This window comes from Lissotriton helveticus, chromosome 7, assembly GCF_964261635.1.
Source record: "Lissotriton helveticus chromosome 7, aLisHel1.1, whole genome shotgun sequence".
Lineage (NCBI taxonomy): Eukaryota > Metazoa > Chordata > Amphibia > Caudata > Salamandridae > Lissotriton > Lissotriton helveticus.
Window position 1 is genome coordinate 1,549,149,847 of NC_136068.1, and position 24,790 is coordinate 1,549,174,636.

Genomic DNA, 24,790 nt, shown 5'->3' on the forward strand with positions numbered 1-24,790 from the left:
TGGTCGATCTCATTGTCTGCGGTTCAAATCCCGGCAGGCCCACTCAGCCTTTCATCCATCTGAGGTTAATAAAATAAGTACCACTGAGTTGGATAACAAACATCTATTATTCAGAGCCAAGATACCTGTGGGTGGACGTGTGCTTTACAAATACACGTTATGTTATTCTGTCACCAACTAGACACCCTTCATCTTATAGGACTAGATTAGGAGGGCTTAGAAGTTAAGGCTATCTTCCCGGGGGTGTGGAGTGGGTGTTGGGGCACAGTCTGGAAAGCTAGCTTAGGGCAGTGGCTGGAGTATACTTGACACAGTTGAAAGCCCCTTCTGGAGCCACAAAAGGAGTGGTAAGCAGACTGGGATTGACGCGGGGTATCAGAGGCCCAAACACTTGGTCGTAGCCCAAGAATCCTTAAAGCTCCAACGCCTGCTTTGTCCCAAAAGAGATGGGTGCCATCAAAGGGCCTGTCCATGAGATAAGCATGGACATCCCCTGAAAAAAATACAGATGTTCTCAGTCAGGCGCGGCGTCTAAGTGCCACTGTCACCAAAACTGCTCTGCCGAGCGAGTCAGTTGTGTACAAACAACACCTAATGGAAACTTCGCTGCATCTCTCCCATCTGTAACTGCTTGGAAGAGAATGGCCCGGGCCCTCTACGGGACCTGCGGGAGCACTTGCGCAACCGTGTCCAACAGAGTGTGGGAGTAGCGGCCCAATAAGCATATGGTGTTCACCGACCTCAAGGCTGGTGGAAGAAAACATTTTCTTCCCCAATCTGCCCAGCCTCTTGGCTTCCCTCTCCAGGTGTGCGGAAGGGAACACGCCATAGGATGTTCAGGCTGGGACCACCCATTAGGTTGAGGGGTTGGGTGAAAAAGTTCAGGTCTCCAGTTGTGTGGCGACGGGAAATTGCCCTGTTCACAGGAGTCCCTGTGCTGGACCTGGGCCAGGTTCTGAGTAGGCCATCTGTCAGTGTTTCGTTAAAAGGGAGCAAGGGTTCGGAAGAGGGAGCTCCTGGATGTAGCCCTTCTGTCAAGGTGTTAGTCTTGCCTGCCACCAATGGCAACTAGAGATTCAGGACCAAAGCTGCCCTCTTCACCACTACAGAACAAGATGCTCGCTCCTTCATAGCCACCCTAGGAGGAGACAGCTTATAGCATCTGGAGAGGTGTCCAGACCACTAGCATTCCAGAGTTCCTCACACCAGTCCATTTTCTGGCCTTCCAACTGGTATTCTGAAGGGTCCAGTGACCCCTCCCATTCTTCCATGAAGCCTAGCCTTTCAGAATAGGGCCAAGGCACCAACCTAGGATGCAAGGGTCTTGTTGGTGCCGGAATCTGTATTGATAAACACCGGTCCAGCTCTGTGGATACAAATGGTGCTGGTGCCGGCAGGAGCATCGCTGTCGGGGGAGGGCTCTGTGGCAGTTATCGGATCCATGGGCTTGTCAGAGTCAGGGCCGGAGCCATCGCGCAGAACCAGATAGGGCTCACACTGGCCCTGTGGGCCCATAGACATGCTGAAAGGATCAGAGCGCTCAAATATGTGGGCATGGCTTCGCAAAACCCTCTCATCTGAGCAGGGGTCACTTCAGCTCCCGGAAAAGTTGGGAAGCTCGAAGATAGCCCAGGCACAGGTTCCGGAGAACTGCGCCGCAAATGACAATGCTACTTCATCGCATCAGCCAACGGATGAGGGAAATTCGGAGTACACTTTGAATTCGGGTGTTTCTTGTGCTACTTTCCCAATGACCTGGAGTGGGAGGAAGAAAGCTTGAGGCTCCTGGAGTGGTTCCATGACCTCACTCTTGATCAGGACTCACAAGACGCGGTATCACATATAGACTGCTAGCAGCTTCAGGGACCACTCCCTCAAAGCCTTCAGTGCCATGGCCCGGCAGTGTGAGAATGCCATAGTGCGCTAACAGGTGCCGCCCAGTTTAAAACCTGACTTCCTTGAAGACATTCGTTCGACACACCAGGAGTAAATATTCATCAAAAAGAATGACAATGTCAAAAAAAGTCTGTTAAAAAGCAATCTGTGCTAACTGGTTTGGAAAGAAAAGAAGCGATGTCAGTGCGCTGAGGAGGCACCTACATACGTGATGCAGACGTCACTTCCAGTGCGGACGATGCTGACAAAGCCACACGGAGCGGATAGACACCACCTACCAGCACGCAGGGGTACTGCTCTTGCAAAAATCGTCCGGATCCAGTCTGATGTCTGGTGAATTCAAAGGGAAGGAATCTGCGGCTTGATGCCTCCATCATATATCAGGATCATAGCCTGAATGTCCTGGTCTCACTGCTGCGATGGAAAACCTTGAACTCCATGTCCAGGATTGCCCCAATAAATAGAAGCCTCAGTCAAGTAATCAGATGGGTCTTCAGCTGGTTTATAGGAAACACCAAAAAAGTCCAAAGTTCAGCTGTCATTAAGAGGAGGTATATGAATGACTGCGACAAGCCAGCCTACAGTGGCCAGTCACTGTTGTACGGGAATACAGGGACCCAAACCTCCGAAGATGGGTAGCGACCACTGCCATAGTTATCAATATCCCCTGAGCGGGGGTGGAAAGGCCTTAGAGAAGCAGTGAAAACTGAAAATACTCCTTGCCCATCTTGAACCACAGATGCCAGTGGGACTGACTGCAGGATGGGTATGTAAAAACATCAAATCCTGCATCCAAGGGCATCATCCAGTCAGCTGGGTCCAGAACAGACAGGAGTTGGATCAAAATGAACATTTTTACTTTGTTCTTCCGCAGGTAGATATTCAGAGGTTGAAGACCCAGGATAGCATTTGAGGCTCCTGTCTTTTTTCAGGATGGGGAATTAATGAAAGTAACAATCTAACATTTTCAGAGAATAATAACCTTTCAATGGCAACACTGGAAAGCAAAAGGCTCATCTCCTGTAGCAGAATGAACAGATGCTCCTTGGAAATCTGTTCCGGTGTGGGAGGGAAAGTGATTCCAAAGCACAGTCCGCCTTCTCTAAGAGGAGGCGAGACCCATCAGAAAGCATGTCCATTAGGGACACATGTACATCACCACAGAACCCAGTGGACATCCAGGGGTAACAACCGCCTTACCCAGACAAAGCGTGGTATCCAGACCTGCACGGATAACAAATGTGGCTGTGTCCTGCCCATCATGTATTGTCTGGGGTAAGCAGGACTGAAGATCCTCCAGTACCGCAATCAAGATATTGCTCACCATGTCCCAAAGGGCATGTGTGTAAAAGCCCAGCAGGCCAATTATGTTCACAGATTACAGCGACAAGTCTGGCCGAAGAAACAATGCATCTGGTGGAAGAAAGCATGTTTTCGCAAAAGCATGAATTCGTCTTGAATTCTCTATCTTGATGAGTGGCCGAAAAATAATTTGGATTCACTTTACTGGTTGACGCCTGCACAATAAACTTCTCTGGAGTTGGGTGCTTGGTGAGAAAATCCACATAACAGGACGCCGATCTACGACTTCTGGCCATAACCCTATTCAAATCAATGATAACTTTATTTCGGTCAAAGACCATAAAAGTGCAGATAAAATACATACAAGGCACAGTAGTTAAAACAATAAATATGAGCAACTAGTATTAGACATAAAAATTGATTAAACAGAAAGTTATCAAGAGACAAATCAGATAAGATTATTTTTTTTTAAATTGATCCAGATTGTTAACATTAACTTTAAACAAAACATTTCCTCCGGTGCCACATACCATGTAAAAAACGGCAAACAGCAAAGACAATAGGAGGCGAGGTGTCGTACATTAAAACTCTACACGCCTGCGAACATTGCCTGAAGCCCAAGTTTCTACATAGTGGGATCAGCCAACATTTTCTTATTGTGATATACGCTGGGCAGAAGAACATAACATGGGCAACATCTTCTCGGATATAATTACATGCCGGGCAGGTTCCATTTTCTGTTTAGCCCATTTCGAGGTAAATGCCCTGATTGGCAGGCAGCCATGCCTCAATTGAGTATATAATTTCCTCGCAAGAGGGGGTTGGACTACATCTAGGAATCCCTCCCGCCGAGGTTCAGATTTTACTAAGAGGAACTCAACAGACAGCCTGCCCTGGGTTGTTGAACGCTGTAGTGCAAGTAAATTTTGCCACCTCACCAGGGTTAGCAACTGTGCCCTAGGTGTCCTAGGGTGTCCTCGGGCAGCTCAACTCGGGGGTCTCCCATAGCTGGGGCAGGCCTACATAGGTGGTGAGGGCCTTGATATGAGATAGCCAAGGAATATTTTTATGTTTTATTTGTCCCCAGACCTCCAAAAATTCGGCTCTATAGGATGCCAGTTCCGGTGCCGACCAGAACCTCCTCCAATAGAGCAAGGGCCGGGCGGCTACCAATTCCTCTATGGACTCCAGGCCCAAATCCAATCGCAAGGGGGTAAGTGGTGTGCTATGTGGTAAGCCCACCAGGTTCCTCATAAAGGACTGCTCAACCCTCAGGAGGCTGGATGTATTCTTATGTCCCCAGAGTTCAGCGCCATACATAGCTACTGTCCTCGCCTGAAGAACATAGATTTCTTTAATGTTTATTTACAACCCCTGATTTCGGCCCTTAACCAGATGGACTGTCAAATTTACAACTATGCTGACGACACCCAAATTGTCATCCAAATGGAGGATTGTTTGGATGCACACGCAAGAATGCAGAACATCCTAAGATACACTGCTAATTGGATGTCTTTGAATTCGTTGAAAATCAATCCAGACAAGACAGAGGTGTTGCCAATTACCACCATGGGCAACCCCTGGAATGATCTGTTCTGGCCATTAGAACTAGGAGTGCCTCCAGAACCTGCAGTTGTAGTGAAAAGCCTGGGCATCTCCTTGGATGGGAGCCTGACGATGCAAAGGCAAGTCTCTGGGGTGGTGGGCACGTGTGTAGGCCTCCTTCGAAAACTCAGGAAAATGTCCTCACTTTTGTCCTTTGCCACCCTAAGACGCGCTGTTTCGGCCATGATCCTAGCCAGAATGGACTACGGTAACTCACTTTATGCAGGGCTCCCTCAAAAACACCTGAACCGTTTGCAGATTGTTATGAACGATGCTGCTAGATTGATTTTCAAGAAACCTCGGAGAACGCATGCTTCTCCTCTATTGCGTGAACTCCACTGGCTACCGGTCAAACAGAGGGTTTTGTTAAAGGGCTCTGCATCACACACAAAGTCCTGTATGGAAAGGCGCCAAGTTACATCAAAGCCCATCTGGCCCCATACAAACCTGGTAGACGGCTGCGCTCTTCAGATGCTACCTTGTTAAATCAACCGCGTTTCAAACTATCCACTCTGGGTGGTCGTGCCTTCTCTAACATTTTCCCAGCGGTCTGGAATAATTTACCTACCGAACTGCGCAAAGAATCCAACTTGTTGCCATTTCGGAAAAAATTAAAAACAGTGCGTTTTCAGCAAGCATGGGGTGTGCTGTAATTTGACGATCGGCTCAGAACTTGGTTGGTATATACCTGGTAAAGCGCTTAGAGACCCCTGGGTGATTACGCGCTATATAAATTAAATAAATAAAATAATAAATAAATTTCAAGGACAGGAGCAACCGGTTTGAAGTCTGATGTTCTATGGAGCTTACTAATACCCCCTGCTATTTGCGATAGTCTAAGGGCAGATTTAGTGATTTGGTGACCCCAGCCAAAATCTTCTGTCAGAGTGATGCCAAGATAGACAAAAGTTTTGACCCGTTCCAGGGGAATACTGTTCAGGACAGGGTTTGAGCGGGTGTGCCTCGGGGGATTGAAGATCATAAACTTGGTTTTATCCAAGTGAACCTCCAATCCCCGCGAGGCACAGAATGTTACAAACCCGTCCAGAACACGCTGGATGCCCGATGATGTTTTGGATAGTGTGAGTAGTTGGCCTGATGTGCAGTGGTCACTATTCTAGTGATCACTATATATCAGTCCAAACAATCCTTATTGATGATTGGTTGTAAGTCAACCTTATAGACCAGCTATCCTAGTAGCATGGATACGAGCAGTCTAAGGCTAAGACTCTAGAGGGCGTGTTAAGCCAGCTGTTTTACCATCACATTACCCCTTGAACACCCAGTGAAAGGACACCACACAAGTGTTATGAAAATAAACAATGTATTTATTAGAATCACAACAACCCTGTACTCTTTATGAGGACAGGGTGCTAGGCACACAACAAAACTCTTACGAAAATACTTAAGTTAGCACGTTATACACAAATGCCCGAGGGGCACGAAAAACCATATACTCTAAAAGTGGAATGCGAATTACTAGCAGGTAAGTAACGATTCTCAGAGGCTTTGGGATCGCTAGGACTGGACTACTGAACCTTTAGATTACTAGCAGGAGGCCTAGGGAACTCGGGTGCAGAGTGTGCACTCTCACGCGGGATGCGGGACAAAGTCTATGGAAGCTAGAATTCACAAAGTTAGTGTTCACGGGCGAACCCGACCTGATAGGGAGAAAACGACAGTGGATCCTGACCCTTGGATAGTGAGGCTATTCTGGGGCACCGAAATGCCGAAGTTACCTAGCCCAGGGGCTGCAGCTGCATAGGTCTGAAAAGACGTCGGGAATCCTCGTGCCGGATCAGGAGCCTGGAAGAAGGAAGTTGCTGGCAGGCGACCAGTGAAGAAAAGTTTGATGGATCCAAGCCTGGATCAAGGAAGAAGAAAACCTGAAAGCAGAGGGGACCAAGTTCTTGAATCACTAGCCAGTGAATAAGTGGACACCAGGATGGCACCGGGCGAAGTCACCGCAATCAGGTGAGTGGGCGCTGCTGGGCTCTGCAGTCTCTCGGACCAGGAGGCGTTGTCGGCGACCAGGATGGAGGTGCGAGCTGTCCCACGAAGGTTCTTGCTGTCGACGTCGCTGGACCCAGGATTGGGCAACAAGTCTTGGCAAATGCAAGGCCCACGCGGTGGACCTAAAATGGCGTCTTAGCCGGACCAGGAGGGTCCAGGGTACTTCTCCGATGGAGGGAAGCAAGGGCCAGTCTGGAGCAACCAGACTAGCAGCAGTATTGTCGTCGGGCGTCGTTCGGAAGGCCACAAGCCAGCGGGCTAGTAGCCAAACAACGCGGTGAGCAGCAACAAGCAGAAGGGCCCCACGCCGATCGTGGAGATGCTGGGGGGCTGCTCTTCGGTGCTGGAGCTGCTCAGGGTGGGGGCTTCTCGGACCCCAAAGCACTCACCAGGAAATTACTCGGTGGGCTTGCTGTGCAGAAGTCGTGCAGTCTTGGCGATGGCCGGTCCCTCGAGGTCTCGTCGCACCCACGGTTCTCAGCTGTGCTGTAGAGGTGGGTAGAGGTCAGAGGTGCCAGGGAAGCCGGGTCTCTTCGAGCTGGGCAGTCGGATTCCGGAGGAAGGACGTGCAGCAGACCGCAGTGTTCTTGGATGGTGCCTGCGGATGCAGGGTGACTACTCCTTAGCCACAAGGGAGAATCTTGAAGAAGAAATCGTGAAGTCCTTTCGTGGAAAGTGGTATCTTGATTCCAAAGATGATCTGATTTGGAAGGGGGCCAGTCCCTACCTTTATCTGGGAAAAGGGGGCTGGCACGCGACTAAGTCCTGCCCTAGGGGTGGGACCAGGAGGGGGGTGGTTACACCCACTTCCTTGGCGGGCTTTTCCCCAGCACAGGGTCTGGAGTGTCCCTGGAACTGGTTCAAGCCAGCCTATGCACAGTGAGCACCGGGGTGCCACGTGCAGTCACCTTCCTCTGAAGCCCTGCCTACCTACAATACACAAAATCCTGTCTGGGACGGTGCTGGCACCGCCCCTGGCAGGAAACCCTTTGTCCTTATCTCCTGCTCTGGGAGGACTCCCAGCAGCAGGAGGGCAGACTTGTGTCTCGGTGGCAGCATCCATTTTGTGGATACTAAGGCTCTGTCTGACTTTAACCGGGGTTAGGGGTTACATACATGTCTTGTCCCTCTAGAAGGGTGGAATGCTAACCCCGTCGCCAGAATTGGCGAGGGGTTAGTATTCCAATTCGTATGACACCTTACTCGACATGTTTTGATAAAGCGATACCAGAGTTGGCATATAACCGCGAGGATTATAATGCACTTAAGAGTATATGGTATGCGATATCATGGAAACGGCTAAGGGATGGATCCCGAAAGCCGCAGACAGGCTCAGCTCATGCCAGAGCACCATCTCACACGATTCCAAGCAATCTGCCTTCAGGATTGTTAAGGCCTGCCATAGGAGTGACTGATAGGAGATCTGTGTGTCCATTTTAGGGTTAGATATAGGTATACTATATCTAAAGCAAAGGGTGAGTACACCACCTTGCCCCAGCTGTCGTGCAGCCAGTTGTGTCAGTTTAGTTAGTCAGCCCAGGGGTGGCATAATACATGCTTCAGCCCCTGGGAGACTTCTGGGTACACCTCAGCCCTGGGTACAGGGACTTGGAGAGGGCCCAGTGCCAATTCAGTACCTGAGTACAATTTGGATAGAGAGAACAGCTAGGCTGTGGGTCTGATTAGCAGGCCCACAGCCAGGGAAAGTCGTAAACCAGTGCAGCAAAAAGCAAAAATCTGGGTGATCATAGGATTGCAGACCCTACTCTCCTACATGACCCCCCCCCAAACTTTGGGACAATAAACTAACCTTGACCAGGTGAGTCTTCTTGCTCTAAGTGGAAATACCTGGAGAGCCCATCAGCATTGCTGTGATCAGTACCAGGTCTATGCTCCACTGTAAAATCCATCCCCTGTAGGGAAATGGACCACCTAAGCAGTTTGGGGTTTTCACCCTTCATCTGATTTAGCCACAAGAGGGGCTTATGGTCTGTCTGAATGGTGAAGTGAGTGCCAAACAAGTAGGCCCTCAGCTTCTTCAGGGCCCAGACCACAGCAAAGGCCTCCCTCTCAATAGCTGACCAATTTTTCTCTCTGGGTGTCAACCTCCTACTAATGAAAGCAATAGGCTGATCATTACCATCAAAATTCAGTTGAGACAGAACAGCCCCCACACCCAACTCAGAAGCATCTGTTTGGACAATGAATGGCTTGGAGTAATCTGGACTCTTTAGGATAGGTGCTGTGCACATGGCCTGCTTTAGGTCATTGAATGCTTTCTGACAGCTTGCTGTCCACTGAACTTTCTTTGGCATCTTTTTGCTTGTCAGGTCATTAAGAGGGGTCACTATGGACCCATAATTTCTGACAAACTTCCTATAGTACCCAGTCAGGCCCAAGAAAGCTCGAACCTGAGTCTGGGTGATTGGAGGAGTCCAGTCCTTGATGGCCTGTATCTTACTCTCCAGTGGCTGAACCTGGCCTCCACTACAAGGTGGCCCAGGTATACAACCTGTGTCTGCCCTATCTGGCACTTTGTGGCCTTGATAGTAAGGCCTGCCTTTTGCAGGGCCTCTAACACTTTCCTCAGGTGGACCAGGTGATCCTCCCAGGTGGAGCTAAAGACAGCAATATCGTCAAGACATGCTGCACAGAAGTCATCCAGCTCAGTGAGGACTTGATTCACCAACCTTTGGAAGGTGGCAGGTGCATTTTTCAAACCAAAGGGCATTACCACAAATTGATAATGCCCTCCAGGGGTAGAAAATGCTGTCTTGGGTTTGGCCTCCTCAGCTAACCTGATTTGCCAATACCCAGCTGTCAAATCAAATGTACTTAAGAAGTTGGCAGAAGCCAATTTATCTATAAGTTCATCTGCTCTTGGTATTGGGTGGGCATCAGTCTTAGTGACTGCATTGAGGCCTCTGTAGTCTACGCAAAACCTCATCTCTTTCTTACCACCCTGGGTGTGAGGCTTTGGCACTAGAACTACAGGGCTAGCCCAAGGGCTATCTGAGGGCTCAATGACTCCCAGCTCCAACATTTTCTGCACTTCAGTTTTGATGCAGTCTCTAACATGATCAGGCTGTCTGTAGATTTTACTCTTGACAGGCAGACTGTCCCCAGTGTCAACATCATGGGTACACCAATCAGTTTGGCTGGGTGTCAGAGAGAACATATGTCTGAAGGATTGCAGGACTTGCCTGCAATCCTGTTGCTGATGTTCAGTGAGGCTGCCACAAAAGACAACACCATCAACTGATCCATCATCAGGATTCTGAGTGAGCAGGTCTGGGAGAGGGTCACTCTCTTCCTCCTGTCCCTCATCTGTGGCCATGAGCAAGCTCATGTCCTTCCTGTCAACATATGCCTTGAGCCTGTTAACATGGAGCACTCTGAGAGGGCTCCTGGGAGTTCCAAGGTCCACCAAGTAGGTAACCTCTCCCTTTTGCTCAATGATGGTGTGGGGCCCAGACCATTTGTCTTTCAGAGCTGCTGGGGCCACTGGCTCCAGCACCCACACCTTCTGTCCTGGCTGGTACACAGTCAGAACAGCCTTTTGGTCATGCCAAGCTTTTTGAAGTTCTTGGCTGGCCTCAAGGTTTTTAGATGCCTTTTCCATATACTCAGCCATCCTGGAGCAGAGACCAAGTACATAGTCCACTATGTTGGTTGCAGGCTTTTTGAGAGGTCTCTCCCATCCTTCCTTCACCAAACACAGGGGTCCTCTTACAGGATGCCCATACAGAAGCTCAAAAGGGCTGTAGCCAACCCCCTTCTGTGGGACCTCTCTGTAAGCAAACAAGAGGCAGGGGATCAGGACATCCCATTTTCTCCTAAGAGTTTCAGGTAGCCCATGAATCATCCCTTTGAGGGTCCTGTTGAATCTCTCAACAAGCCCATTGTGGGTGGTAGGGTGTGGTGAACTTGTAGTTCACACCACACTCCTTCCACATTGCAGTCAGATATCCTGACATGAAGTTTGTACCTCTGTCAGAAACAACCTCCTTAGGGAAGCCCACTCTGGAGAACACTCCAACTAGGGCCCTTGCCACTACAGGTGCTGTAGTGGTCCTAAGTGGAATAGCTTCAGGATACCTGGTGGCATGATCCACTACCACCAGTATAAACTTGTGCCCTGATGCTGTCTGGGGTTCCATTGGACCAACAATGTCAATCCCCACTCTTTCAAAGGGAACCCCCACCACAGGTAGTGGTATGAGGGGGGCCTTTGTTGTGCCACCTGACTTACCACTGGCTTGGCAAGTGACACAGGAGCGACAAAACTCCTTGGTATTCTCATTCATGTGGGGCCAGTGAAAGTGTGAGACAAGCCTGTCCCAAGTCTTTGTCTGATCTAAGTGACCTGCAAGGGGAATCTCATGGGCCAAGGTGAGAAGGAAACCTCTCAGAGACAAGGGGATGACCAGCCTCCTGGTTGCACCAGGCTTGGGGTCTCTTGACTCAGAGTACAGGAGTCCATCTTCCCAGTATACCCTGTGGGCACCTGTGGCATTCCCTGCAGCCTCAGCAGCAGCCTGCTGTCTGAGGGGTTCAAGGGAAGGGCAGTCTAACTGTGCCTTCCCCAGGTCTGCTCTGGTGGGTCCCCCTGAGCCCAGAAACTCAACTTGATCAAGTTCAAGCTCTTTAGGCTCAGTTTCCCTCAGTTCTCTCAGATCAGCCTCCTCAGAGACTTGATCCTCAACCTGGGGCAAGGGGGAAGGCAAAGCCTTACCCTTACTGCTCTTCTTCTTGGAAGGTGTCTGGTCCATCATTTCAGGATCCAGCACCTGTTCAGTGGGGCATTTTCTGGCCTGTGACCTAGTCACAGCAAGCACATGTGCTGGCAAGCCTAACATTTCCATGTGAGTCCTCTGCTCCACTTCTGACCATTGTGATGACTCCAAATCATTGCCCAACAAACAATCAACTGGGAGGTCTGAACTGACTACAACTTTCTTTTGTCCCTTCACTCCACCCCAGGAGAAAGCCACAATTGCCACACTATGACTAGTAGTGACATTGCTGGCATTGGTCACCAGGAAATCAGTACCTGGCATGATCTGTCCAGGGTCCACAAAGTTAGGTGTCACCATGGTGACACTGGCACAAGTGTCCCTATAGGCCTGAGCCATTTTGCCATTAATTAAAGGCGTCTGCCTGTATTTGCCCAAAGTATTGGGACTTATTTCAGGGGTTATATCCATATCCCCTGTACAGACAAGGACAGCCTGAGTGAGTGTGCCAACTAAGTTGTCAGACCCCTCAGTTCCAAAGGTTAACCCAACTAATGCCTTGGGAGGTACACTACCACTACTGACTGTACTAGGGGGTGCAGTTGCCTTAGGGGCTGTAGTGGCATGAGTTTGTCCTCCTCTTTTGGTGCACTCACTAAACCAGTGAGATTTACTTTTGCAGTACTGGCACCACCTTTTTGACTGGCCTTCTTGAGTCTTCTTCTGGGAAGCCTGACCCCCACCCTCTTTGGTTTGTTGGGGACCTGGTGAAGACTTCTGGTCATTTTGTTCACTCTTTGCATTACCCTTCTGGTCTGCTTTCTTCTGACCACCCTGGTTCTGGTTCTGCTTGATCCTTGTCCTGACCCATTTGTCTGCCTTCTTTCCCAATTCTCGGGGAGAGGTCAGATCTGAATCAACAAGGTGCTGGTGCAACAACTGGTTCTGACAATTGTTTAACATTTGTTCTCTCATCATAAGATTATACAATCCTGTGTAATCTGTAACCTTGCTACCCAGCAACCAGCCCTCCAAAGCCTTAGTGGCACTATCCACAAAGTCAGACCAGTCCTGAGACTGAGTTTTCTGGGTGTCTCTGAACAGCAACCTGTACTGCTCAGTGGTTAAACCAAACCCATCAATCAGTGCATTTTTCAGGACCTGGTAATCACTAGCATCCTCCACTCTTGTAGTGAGGAGCTTATCTCTACCTTTGCCATCAAAGGAGAGCCACAGTATAGCTGCCCACTGACTTCGGGGAATGCACTGCACAGTGCAGGCCCTCTCCAAAGCAGCCATCCATTTCTGGATATCATCCCCTTGCTTAAAGGGGGGCACTATTTTAGTCAGGTGTTTAGTATCTAAACCCTTCTCTCTCTATCTCTTGGGAGATTGCTGCCACCAGTGGGAGCTAACCCACTCATCTGCTGCTCTCTTGCCAAGGCAAGCTTCTCTTTGGCCAGGGCAATTTCTTCCCTTTCAATCCTCAGAGTAGCCTGTCTCATCCTGGCTTCATGCTCCATTCTCTGAGGGGAAGTCAATCTCCTCTGGGGAGAGTTCCTTCTCCTCTGAGAAGAGGCATTAGAGTGCAGAGATCTGTTGGAGTCCCTAGAAAGAGATCTATCTCTCCTAACTCCAAGGTTAGGCCTACTTAGGGTCAGTACTGGGGGTCCCCCAGATCCTAGCCCAAGCAAGTCTAAGTTGGCCCTAGTTAGCCTTCTGACTACCTCAAGACCTTTGTCTACCTCGTCCCCAGAGAGTTCCCCTTGATCCTCCTCCTCAACTGCATTGGCAATGTTGGGGAGGTCTGGATCCCCAGAGGTACCCTCTAAGGCTGGCATATTCCCATCTAGCTGAGAAAGCTTTCTCGCATCATAAGTCTCTAAGAGACCTATTAAAAAGGGAATGGTGGGGTTAGACCCCTGCTTCAGTTTTCTGGAGACACAGATTTGTCTCATCTCCTGGAAACTGAGAGCTGCATATCTTGAAGTGACCTGTGGAGGGTCAACACTGACCAGGGGAGTCTCAGTAGATTCTCCCTGGGTAGACATGCTTTTCTAGTGAGGTGTAAGTGGTGCACTTACCTACACTATATGTTTGCCTACTGATCCCTTGCTAGAGTTGTAGTTTAGGGTGTGCTAGGCCCTAGGAGCTACAACAGCTGGTTCAGTAGAACTCAGAGTATTCAGAGCTAAGTTATATGTACCTTTAGTACTTATGTGATCTTTCACAAGATATTCTTAGGGCATGTGTGGTAAAACAACAGCAAGCTCAAATCCCAACCGCTGCTCACCAATGTGAGAAGTTGGCCTGATGTGCAGTGGTCACTATTCTAGTGATCACTATATATCAGTCCAAACAATCCTTATTGATGATTGGTTGTAAGTCAACCTTATAGACCAGCTATCCTAGTAGCATGGATACGAGCAGTCTAAGGCTAAGACTCTAGAGGGCGTGTTAAGCCAGCTGTTTTACCATCACATTACCCCTTGAACACCCAGTGAAGGGACACCACACAAGTGTTATGAAAATAAACAATGTATTTATTAGAATCACAACAACCCTGTACTCTTTATGAGGACAGGGTGCGGAGCACACAACAAAACTCTTATGAAAATACTTAAGTTAGCACGTTATACACAAATGCCCGAGGGGCACGAAAAACCATATACTCTAAAAGTGGAATGCGAATTACTAGCAGGTAAGTAACGATTCTCAGAGGCTTTGGGATCGCTAGGACTGGACTACTGAACCTTTAGATTACTAGCAGGAGGCCTAGGGAACTCGGGTGCAGAGTGTGCACTCTCACGCGGGATGCGGGACAAAGTCTATGGAAGCTAGAATTCACAAAGTTAGTGTTCACGGGCGAACCCGACCTGATAGGGAGAAAACGACAGTGGATCCTGACCCTTGGATAGTGAGGCTATGCTGGGGCACCGAAATGCCGAAGTTACCTAGCCCAGGGGCTGCAGCTGCATAGGTCTGAAAAGACGTCGGGAATCCTCGTGCCGGACCAGGAGCCTGGAAGAAGGAAGTTGCTGGCAGGCGACCAGTGAAGAAAAGTTTGATGGATCCAAGCCTGGATCAAGGAAGAAGAAAACCTGAAAGCAGAGGGGACCAAGTTCTTGAATCACTAGCCAGTGAATAAGTGGACACCAGGATGGCACCGGGCGAAGTCACCGCAATCAGGTGAGTGGGCGCTGCTGGGCTCTGCAGTCTCTCGGACCAGGAGGCGTTGTCGGCGACCAGGATGGAGGTGCGAGCTGTCCCACGAAGGTTCTTGCTGTCGACGTCGCTGGACCCAGGATTGGGCAACAAGTCTTGGCAAATGCAAGGCCCACGCGGTGGACCTAAAATGGCGTCTTAGCCGGACCAGGAGGGTCCAGGGTACTTCTCCGATGGAGGGAAGCAAGGGCCAGTCTGGAGCAACCAGACTAGCAGCAGTATTGTCGTCGGGCGTCGTTCGGAAGGCCACAAGCCAGCGGGCTAGTAGCCAAACAACGCGGTGAGCAGCAACAAGCAGAAGGGCCCCACGCCGATCGTGGAGATGCTGGGGGGCTGCTCTTCGGTGCTGGAGCTGCTCAGGGTGGGGGCTTCTCGGACCCCAAAGCACTCACCAGGAAATTACTCGGTGGGCTTGCTGTGCAGAAGTCGTGCAGTCTTGGCGATGGCCGGTCCCTCGAGGTCTCGTCGCACCCACGGTTCTCAGCTGTGCTGTAGAGGTGGGTAGAGGTCAGAGGTGCCAGGGAAGCCGGGTCTCGTCGAGCTGGGCAGTCGGATTCCGGAGGAAGGACGTGCAGCAGACCGCAGTGTTCTTGGATGGTGCCTGCGGATGCAGGGTGACTACTCCTTAGCCACAAGGGAGAATCTTGAAGAAGAAATCGTGAAGTCCTTTCGTGGAAAGTGGTATCTTGATTCCAAAGATGATCTGATTTGGAAGGGGGCCAGTCCCTACCTTTATCTGGGAAAAGGGGGCTGGCACGCGACTAAGTCCTGCCCTAGGGGTGGGACCAGGAGGGGGGTGGTTACACCCACTTCCTTGGCGGGCTTTTCCCCAGCACAGGGTCTGGAGTGTCCCTGGAACTGGTTCAAGCCAGCCTATGCACAGTGAGCACCGGGGTGCCACGTGCAGTCACCTTCCTCTGAAGCCCTGCCTACCTACAATACACAAAATCCTGTCTGGGACGGTGCTGGCACCGCCCCTGGCAGGAAACCCTTTGTCCTTATCTCCTGCTCTGGGAGGACTCCCAGCAGCAGGAGGGCAGACTTGTGTCTCGGTGGCAGCATCCATTTTGTGGATGCTAAGGCTCTGTCTGACTTTAACCGGGGTTAGGGGTTACATACATGTCGTGTCCCTCTAGAAGGGTGGAATGCTAACCCCGTCGCCAGAATTGGCGAGGGGTTAGTATTCCAATTCGTATGACACCTTACTCGACATGTTTTGCTAAAGCGATACCAGAGTTGGCATATAACCGCGAGGATTATAATGCACTTAAGAGTATATGGTATGCGATATCATGGAAACGGCTAAGGGATGGATCCCGAAAGCCGCAGACAGGCTCAGCTCATGCCAGAGCACCATCTCACACGATTCCAAGCACTCTGCCTTCAGGATTGTTAAGGCCTGCCATAGGAGTGACTGATAGGAGATCTGTGTGTCCATTTTAGGGTTAGATATAGGTATACTATATCTAAAGCAAAGGGTGAGTACACCACCTTGCCCCAGCTGTCGTGCAGCCAGTTGTGTCAGTTTAGTTAGTCAGCCCAGGGGTGGCATAATACATGCTTCAGCCCCTGGGAGACTTCTGGGTACACCTCAGCCCTGGGTACAGGGACTTGGAGAGGGCCCAGTGCCAATTCAGTACCTGAGTACAATTTGGATAGAGAGAACAGCTAGGCTGTGGGTCTGATTAGCAGGCCCACAGCCAGGGAAAGTCGTAAACCAGTGCAGCAAAAAGCAAAAATCTGGGTGATCATAGGATTGCAGACCCTACTCTCCTACAGATAGCAACAGAGTGTCATCCGCAAACATCAGAGCGGGCACCCGACTAGTAGCCAACCAGGGAGCATTGTTGTCTTTTACACCATTTAGGGCGTCCACAAGACAATTGATGAAAAGGCTAAACAGCGTGGGGGCCAGGACGCACCCCTGTCGCACACCCCTAGATACAGGAAAACGGGCTGAAAGATCCCCATGTATCCCACACCTAACCTGCGCATAATTGCCAGCATGCAATCTAGTCAGGATGTTCAATAGATAAGGGGGGAGACCCAGATCTGCCAGTACTTTCCACAACTTTTCCCTGGGGTCAAGATCAAAAGCGGCCCGCTGGTCCACAAAGACAAGGTAGAGGCTGCCACCCTCCACTCTTGCTGTTTTCCAAAATAGGACCTGGAGCCGAAATATTTGATCCAGGGTTGAAATGCCAGATCTAAATCTGGCCTGAAGAGTAGTCAATATTTCATATTCCTCCATCCACCCTTGTATCCTGTCCAATATGATCCTACCCATTAGTTTTTGTGTTGTATCTATAAGGCTAATGGGCCTATAGTTTGATGGTGTTAGCGGACAACCCTTCCTGTAAATGGGGACGATCTCAGCTCCCAACCAGGTGTCCGGTGGATCAAACCCCATGAGAACCGCATTAAACAGGATAACCAGGTATGGTGCCCATATTTTAGGTTGAGATCGAAACAGGTCCCCAGGCAATTTATCAAGGCCAGGAGCTTTGTTGGGGAGCAGCCTTGCTATGGCAGATTCTACCTCCTTCAGGGTGATTATCTCTGGCATTACAGGGAGATACACCTCCGGAGCTTCCAGGTGATCCAACCGCAACCCCGCGCCCGAGCCCCCCACCAGTCGATACTCGTGGTGGGGGTCTGGGACCGGGGATGGCAGGAGGGCCACAGCTCCTTCCAGGGACAAATCAGTCATCCCTGCCATACTATACTCTTGGGCAGGTTTGGAGCCTAGGGGAGGAACATCGTCATGCTCCAAATTTGTATATAGTGCTCCGAAATGTGCCTCCCACACTGAGGGCGCAATATTCGGGGAAACGGCCTCCCCTCCCCCTTTTACACCTGAGCTATCAATGACCCAGAACGACTTGGTGTCCTTAGAAAGGAGCGCAGATCTCAAGTCCTCCCACCTCGTTTCCTCCCAATCCCTCTTACCTCTAATAATTGCCTTTTTATAAAGCAATCTAGATTGTATAATTCCTACACTATCTTTGGATTTAATTGCCGTGAAGAGATCCCTTTTTGCTTTCCTGCAGGTGTCATCATACCAGGGGTGTGTCTTAGCCCCACGCTGTTTATTCCCACTTACTGGGCAAAACACATCCCCCAGTGCGAGAGCCAACTGCCTATGGATTTCTACGGCTTGACCGTTGGAGCCCAAATCACCCATCTCGATAATCCGAGGTACAGCAATCTGGTATATTCGGCAAGACTGCTAGGGGAGTCCTGAAAGTGGGGCCATTTAACCCTGCGCCTATTGTTGGCTACCATAAAGGGGAAGATCTCAGTATTGGGTTCGGCATCAGGGTTTGTCAACCCGAAGCTCCCTGGCTTAAGTGTTAAGACAAGGGCATTATGGTCGCTATCTTGCCTCCGTAAGACCCTAAATTCCATCAATCTATCCCAGTGTTTTGCTTCCATCATTATATAATCAATGATGGAAGTTTGTTCTGCCCTATTAAACGTGGCTGACCCCGGTCGGTCAGGGTCCAGCCTCCCATTGCACGCACGCAGAGACGTTGCAAGGGAAAATGATTTAATTTGCAGGACCAACGGGGTCCATGCCCTGACAGAGGGGATCTTAGGGTCAGGGATAGGCCAAAACGAGTCTTCATCATCCTGTTCGCCCAACTCGGGGCTGACCAAAGGCTCGAATTGACAATTTAAATCGCCACCAAGGACTATAGCGATTGAAGGGTCAAGTACCTGGATAAAAAGATCCAATACATTGATTGTATTTGATTCCTGCCCATTCCTGGCTGGCCTTGAATAAATATTTATTATGGCTACGTGGGGCATGTTTTGGGGTGTCAATAGCACACATTGGACATCTGGGGAATTAGTTGGTATTTGGGCTGCCTGGACGCCCAAATGCGTACCTACCCAGATCGATAAACCACCCGATGGTCGACCTCTACCCCTAGTTGTTGCCAGGATATCGAAACACAAAGTTCAAGGGTTATTTGACCTAATGTGTTTTTTCTTTCCTTACTAATTGCAGTGCATGTATATGTGTTTACATTGTTTTAGCCTCAGTTGTGGAGCTGCATTGGTGTGAGAAAAATGATATATGTACATACATATATGTGGAGCGAGATATATGTGTTTTTTACATATATATTTTTATATTGTTTCCGGGGTCCTGCACATGGGCGGGAATATTCAGTGCTTATGACTATTGATGAGGATCCCCTGGAAGAGAACTGAATTATCCCTTCCCTCGTTTCCATACTAGGTACAGCCTCCATGGGAGTACAAACTCCCAACTGGTACACCATTTCCCCCTTTTCTCTCCTTCCCTCTCGATCAGGGGATGAGGTACTATTTCTTCTCTGGGGGTAGTAGTTATATCATTTCCCTCCGATACAATTGCCAGGGTAGGTGTTCCACTGGCAATGTTTAGTGGGGAATTCTCATTCACAGGGCGTCAATCCACCTGTTCCAACACACTGAACCGGTTTCTTTGAGGAAACAGTGAGAGTGGAGGAATATATGAATGAGTGTCCTCCCAGGTTGTTGCCCCCTGTTGCATTCTATATGGGCGACTACTATGGCCCTCACCACAGTGGACACTTTTACAATGGCCGGACCTCAAGTGAGGGGTAGGATAGAAGTATGACAAATGGAGGGGGAGGATTTGGGAATTTGATCTGCTGGAGGATATACTACAAATGTATTCAACAGCGCTGATATCCCTGAAATGTATTACTACGCTGTTTCCTGCAATAGTTTTAAGTCCCCTCCCGATCCATTATATTCTTCTGACAGAAAGTATTTCCCCCGAAACATTTGGAGGTAGAGGCCTGTTGGCATTGAGCCATTGTATGCACTTATTTTTTAGGTTGTATGATCTTCACTTTTTCCCTATTCAAATGGGTGAAAGACTATGGTTTCAACCAAGTAGCTATTACAGTATCATTGAAGGCATCATTAAATGGAATTAGGGGCTCAGATACTACTGGGCTAGGCTGCAGAATGGCTGTCAAATTGGTTTTAGTCTCAATAGACGGCAGCTGCAACTCTTGTGCCTAGGTTGCACCCAAAGCACCTCTGCAAATGAGGCATTCTTTCTAGTTGGTGACCTATGCGCCGAATCAACCTCCGTCTCAAAAGAGGAATCCGGTCCACTGGTCATGAAGATCCCGAAGCCAAACTGCATTTTGTGCATGTCAAGTTAGCCTGTCTGCCTTTGGCCATTGTGCCCTATGTCATTATCTTTAGCGGAACTCATGAAAGCGTCAAATCATCCAGACAACAACTTTGCTTACACCTAAAGCGACAACCCTGCTACAAGTTCCCCAATATTTACATTTCAATGTCTGACAGTGAATGTGCAAAATAATTATGTCACCCATGGTGACCTATTTACATCATGCTGGTTCATAACAGTTAAGTCCTGGACTGAGTGGAAAGTCCCTCAATATAAGATAAGTCAGTGGTCAACCCTCATGAATTGACCACCAATTCTGAGAGGTCTTCTCTCCGGGTCCTGCCATAATGCCATATGGTCATAGCATTCATTAATATGCTGAGAGCTGATAAAGAGGAGAGGAACTGTGCAAAGCTAATGTGAGTTTTCCAACAGAGGGAAGACGCTCTACCAACCGAATTCTGATCATGAAAGCTTCTTCGCTGTGAGCAGGAATGCAGTGCGCTGAACTCCAAGAACCTCAAAAGCCAAGTTAGATACTACTCCATACTCTCGTACTGTAGCATACAAAAGTAGTCTTTAGGAGGTGTGGCAGAACCTCCCTCAAGGTGGTCCTGGGCATGTGATACTCCCCTGGTTTTCACATCCATAGTGGGGAGCTGGAGGTCAACGATTACAGCTGCCTTACACATAGCCATTGCATAGGACGCGGATTCTTCCATTGCCGGGTCAGGAGGCGAGAATAGGGCCGACCCCAACTTGGGAAGTTGGGGTTGGTTAGGCACTATCGGTTTGGTCACCCAAGGCCGTGGGGCGTCTGGTGCAGGGGTGCCTTTAGCTCTTGGTCGCGGTTGGGAGGGCCTTCCGGATTTAGGTTGCAGGCATCGGCTGGAGGCAGTTCAGGGGTTGCCGGATCTCCGGTAAGGGTTTGCCCACTCGAGCTCGGGCTGTGGACGACGGGTGCACAGTGATGAAGATTTGCGGTTTCCGGCCAGAGGTTGCAGGTGAACAAATCCAGTGTTCACGGGAGACTAAGTCGTTGTGGTTGAAGGCAGGAAGGTCCTCCGGGGGTTCCAAGGTTGCTGGCTGCAGGACACCAGGATTTCGCAGGAGCAGGTTCGAGGTGGAGACAGGCCGGTAGGGGGAGTCTTCCTCTTGTTCGCTTTGGCACGGCTGCTTAGTCCTTTTCTTGTGGCAGAACCTTGTCTGAGGAAGCAAGGTTCAGGGGTGCCCCTAAATACTATAATTCAGGGGCATTACAGGTAGGTAAAAAGGTTGGGATCCCGTGGGTCCCTTCACTGGGGTGAGTTCACCCCCTATTATGCCACCCTCCAGTGGGAGGGGGCAGGAGCCTGTCCCTGGTTGGCTGAGTCCACCCATCTGCAAGATGGCGGGGACAGAGTTGTGCTTCACCTCGCCACCCCCACCTGAGGGGTAGAGTTGGCAGAGGTGGCCAGACCTCTCTTACTCACTTGTTTTTCCTGCCAGTTCTCCTGCCCAAAATGGAAGTCAGAACCAGTGGGGACCAGTTGCTGAAAGCAACAAGTGGCCTGCGGAATCTCACAAAGGCGGCATCACTTTGAAGCTTCCCCTTCGTGAACCCTGCCCATCGTGGGGGAGGAGGCTTGGTACCTTGTCCCGGGATGTCCATTGTTTCAGGCCCCAGAAAGCAGCAGGCTCTCAAACCAGGGGTCCATACATGTCTGGTGGTGGCAGCTGAAAGCAGCCACTCAGCCTGGACATTAGTGTTAGGTTAGTTTTCAGGGGGCATCTCTAAGATGCCCTTTGTGTGCAATTTTCATTAAATCCCACACAGGCATCAGTGTGGGTTTAATGTGCTGAGAAGTTGGATACCAAACTTCCCAGCTTTCAGTGCAGCCATTATGGTGCTGTGGAGTTCATAATGACAAACTCCCAGCACCATATACTCGTAATGGCATCACTGTACTTACACGGTCTAAAAATGGACTTAGACACTGTAGGGGTACAGGGCTCATGCACCTGCACCCTCACCACTGGTATAGTGCACCCAGCTAGAGGGGAACTGATCTATGCCAGGGCAGTGGGTTGTAGGCATGGAACACAGGGATGTGTGCCATGTCGACTCTCCACTCTTATGCACCAAGACACGCAGCCTGCAAAGGCAGTGTGTGTGTGTGTGTGTGTGTGTGTGTGTGTGTGTGTGTGTGTGTGTGTGTGTGTGTCAAGGTACAGGGCCTCTAAGGGTGGCACAGTAAGTGCTGCAGCCCTTAGAGGTCTTTCCTGGTTACAGTGCCCTGGGTACCTGTGGTACCATTTACCAAGGGCTGACCTGTGGCCAGAGATGCCAATTGGGTTTAGATTTCAATGCAGTTTTAGTGAAAGAACATGGGCCCAGGGTACCTGATTAGCAGGAACCCAGGGCACAGTCAAAGCACATCAGCAAAAAGTGGGGGTAACCATGCATAAAGAGGGTCCTTTTCCACACTGTTTACTCACCTTTAGTAAATATATTAATGGTGGATAATCTACCTGTGTATACCTCACCTTATGAATGTTCCTCAGGCACCAGACTAAATCTGTAAATGCTGAAATAGCACTTAAGGGCTGGTAGGTGGCGCAATGGCTCCAGCTCGTCTGTGAAGCCTCCCAGGATGTGACCTCACAAATATGGCACCAACGGAGAGCTTAAACATCAGTACTAAAACATTTAAGTTTATGCCACAGCATGGTAAGGAAGGGGGGGTTTAGAGAAATTTGCAGGTAGAGTATCCAACAGAAATATTTTCATTGAATGTATGCAAGGGGAACCCAAGAAGCACCCATCCCTGCAAGCCCAGGACTGAGGCGATATCTGGAAGCAACCGATCAAAATCCTTCATTACATGCTCTGTAGCCTGATAAACAGCAAAGAGAAAATACATCATTAAGGTGTGTTACATAAAAGGTGTAAAGAAACATCAACAAATCATTATGTTCAATGATTACAAGAATAAGCCCACAACAGGTAGCTATGCCCGAAAAAACAAATCCTCTTTGGATCCCTCCATGACACCCTATAAAAACAGACAAGCCCTGAATACTATTGACAGTCCAGTTGGGAAAAGTAGAAGAAACAGATTGCAAATTACCTATGCACGTAGAGGTTACACCTCTAGACTTTCAGGTGTAGGCCGCTGTGTAAAAACTTTGGGACCATAGGTGTATGTCTGTGGTGTCTTGACATGGGGTGGCTAAGTCGGGTCAGAAAGGGCTTAGGCCAAGCAACCAGTAAACGGTCAACTAGTGCATCGCTGAAAGGTAAAAGAGGCTCAGAGGTAAAAGGTCCAGACTGGAGGATTTCCATAACCAAATTGCTTTTTGTCTCCTCAGACAGAAGAGGAAGTTCCAACACTTATGGCCATATAATGTTTAAAGAGCGGAGACTAGGTGCCAAGGGTTCTGGCATCCTGCAAATAGAAGTACAGACCAGCATCAGTGAAATTTGGAGGGAGTAAATGGCCTGTCTCCTTATCATGAAAGTCCATAAACACTTGAGACTATATGAGACATCTTAACTGCATCGTAATTGGAGCCCAAAATAGTTTAGAGGAAGGCATAGCAGACAACCTCCAAGCAGTGACCTGTTGGCACAGGGGTATGGCCCGCCAGCTGAACTGTGATTTGGGAATTCCCAGGGTTCTGTGGAGTCAGAAGGTGAGTCAGATGGAGCTGAAGCCACAAGTATTTGCAGCATGGTCTCTTTTAAGGCTAACTGCAATGGATTTAATGATGGCACAATGAACTCTGGCACATCAGTTAAAGCGTCAGAACAGACATCAAAGAAGACTAAGTTAACACCAGGTCCTGTGGATAAATACTGACCAATGGCTTTAAGTAAAGCCTAAAATTTGAGAAATCACGTTTGTTTTTTTGCTTCTTTAAAGCCTTATCCTTTCACATCAATTTAGCTTATGAAGGCAACCTGGAATGGGAGCAGCCTTGATTCTTATGTTCAGGTAATGTAAAGTTTGGCTTTGTGCTTGCGGATTGCCTTCTTGTGCTTTAAGGAGTATTGGTCTGAGATGTATGAGGGCCAAACAGGGCCTCAAATCCTGCAACAGACGTGTATCCAGGAACATGCTTCAGACATGCTCAGCATGTAGTGTTCAGGGCAATATCCCAGCTACACTGCAATGCTTTTCTTAATTTTGGAGGAAGAATTTTAGCAATGACTGAAACCACTGGGTGCAGAACACTGCATCTGTGCTGAAGGGCATGGATAAAAAACTGACATTCATAAGCACACAGGAATGATGCCTTTATGTGGCTCCTTGCTTTCTAATTTGGGGTGGAACTGAGGAGTCGATGGCAACATCTACCAGTCCGCTGTAGTGGCTTCATGTTTTATCAAGATCCAGTCTGGCACCTCAAAGTATGGATCAGAAGCCAAAGTTTAAAACTAGATGGGAATGAAGGAGAATGACAAAATAATTTCACAATACAAAAAAAACCTAGCAATACACAGCCAACCTCATCAAGAACAACAAACCGCATCCTGATTTCCATCAACACCTTTGCAACATTTCAGAGTACTAACCAGAGCTCAAAGCTAGAGTGGAAGGGGTATGAGGCAGTTTCAAGCAGGGGGACATCTTACCTTCGCCGATCTCGTAGGTCTGTGCTGGACGTTATGCTGTTGGAGGTGGTGGTAGTAGTGGTGCACGTGGAGGAAGAGGTTGTGCTGGAAATAGTGGTAGTCGTGGATGAGAAGAAAGTGCTGGAGGTGGGGACTGTGTACATTTGCGTGCTCGGAACCGGTTCAAACCTCATCTGCAGCCCACCTTCACCGTGCCTGGTAGAGTGACAAGTGATCCAATTGTGTTAGCAA

The 24,790-nt window shown here is 49.2% G+C and overlaps 1 protein-coding gene across 2 annotated transcripts in view; it reads right to left on the bottom strand.

Annotated features, from left to right (window-relative positions):
* The window catches only part of PPP1R12C (protein phosphatase 1 regulatory subunit 12C), a 1,267,429-nt gene that overhangs the window by 572,584 nt on the left and 670,055 nt on the right, over positions 1–24,790 (bottom strand). Inside the window, exon 12 of one of the 2 annotated variants that reach the window (XM_078655015.1) lies at positions 24,560–24,754. The exons of the other annotated variant lie outside the window; for it this stretch is intronic. Within the exon in view, the coding sequence (XP_078511141.1) occupies positions 24,560–24,754 (195 nt within the window). The remainder of the gene's footprint in view (positions 1–24,559; positions 24,755–24,790) is intronic. 2 annotated transcript variants of the gene reach the window in all.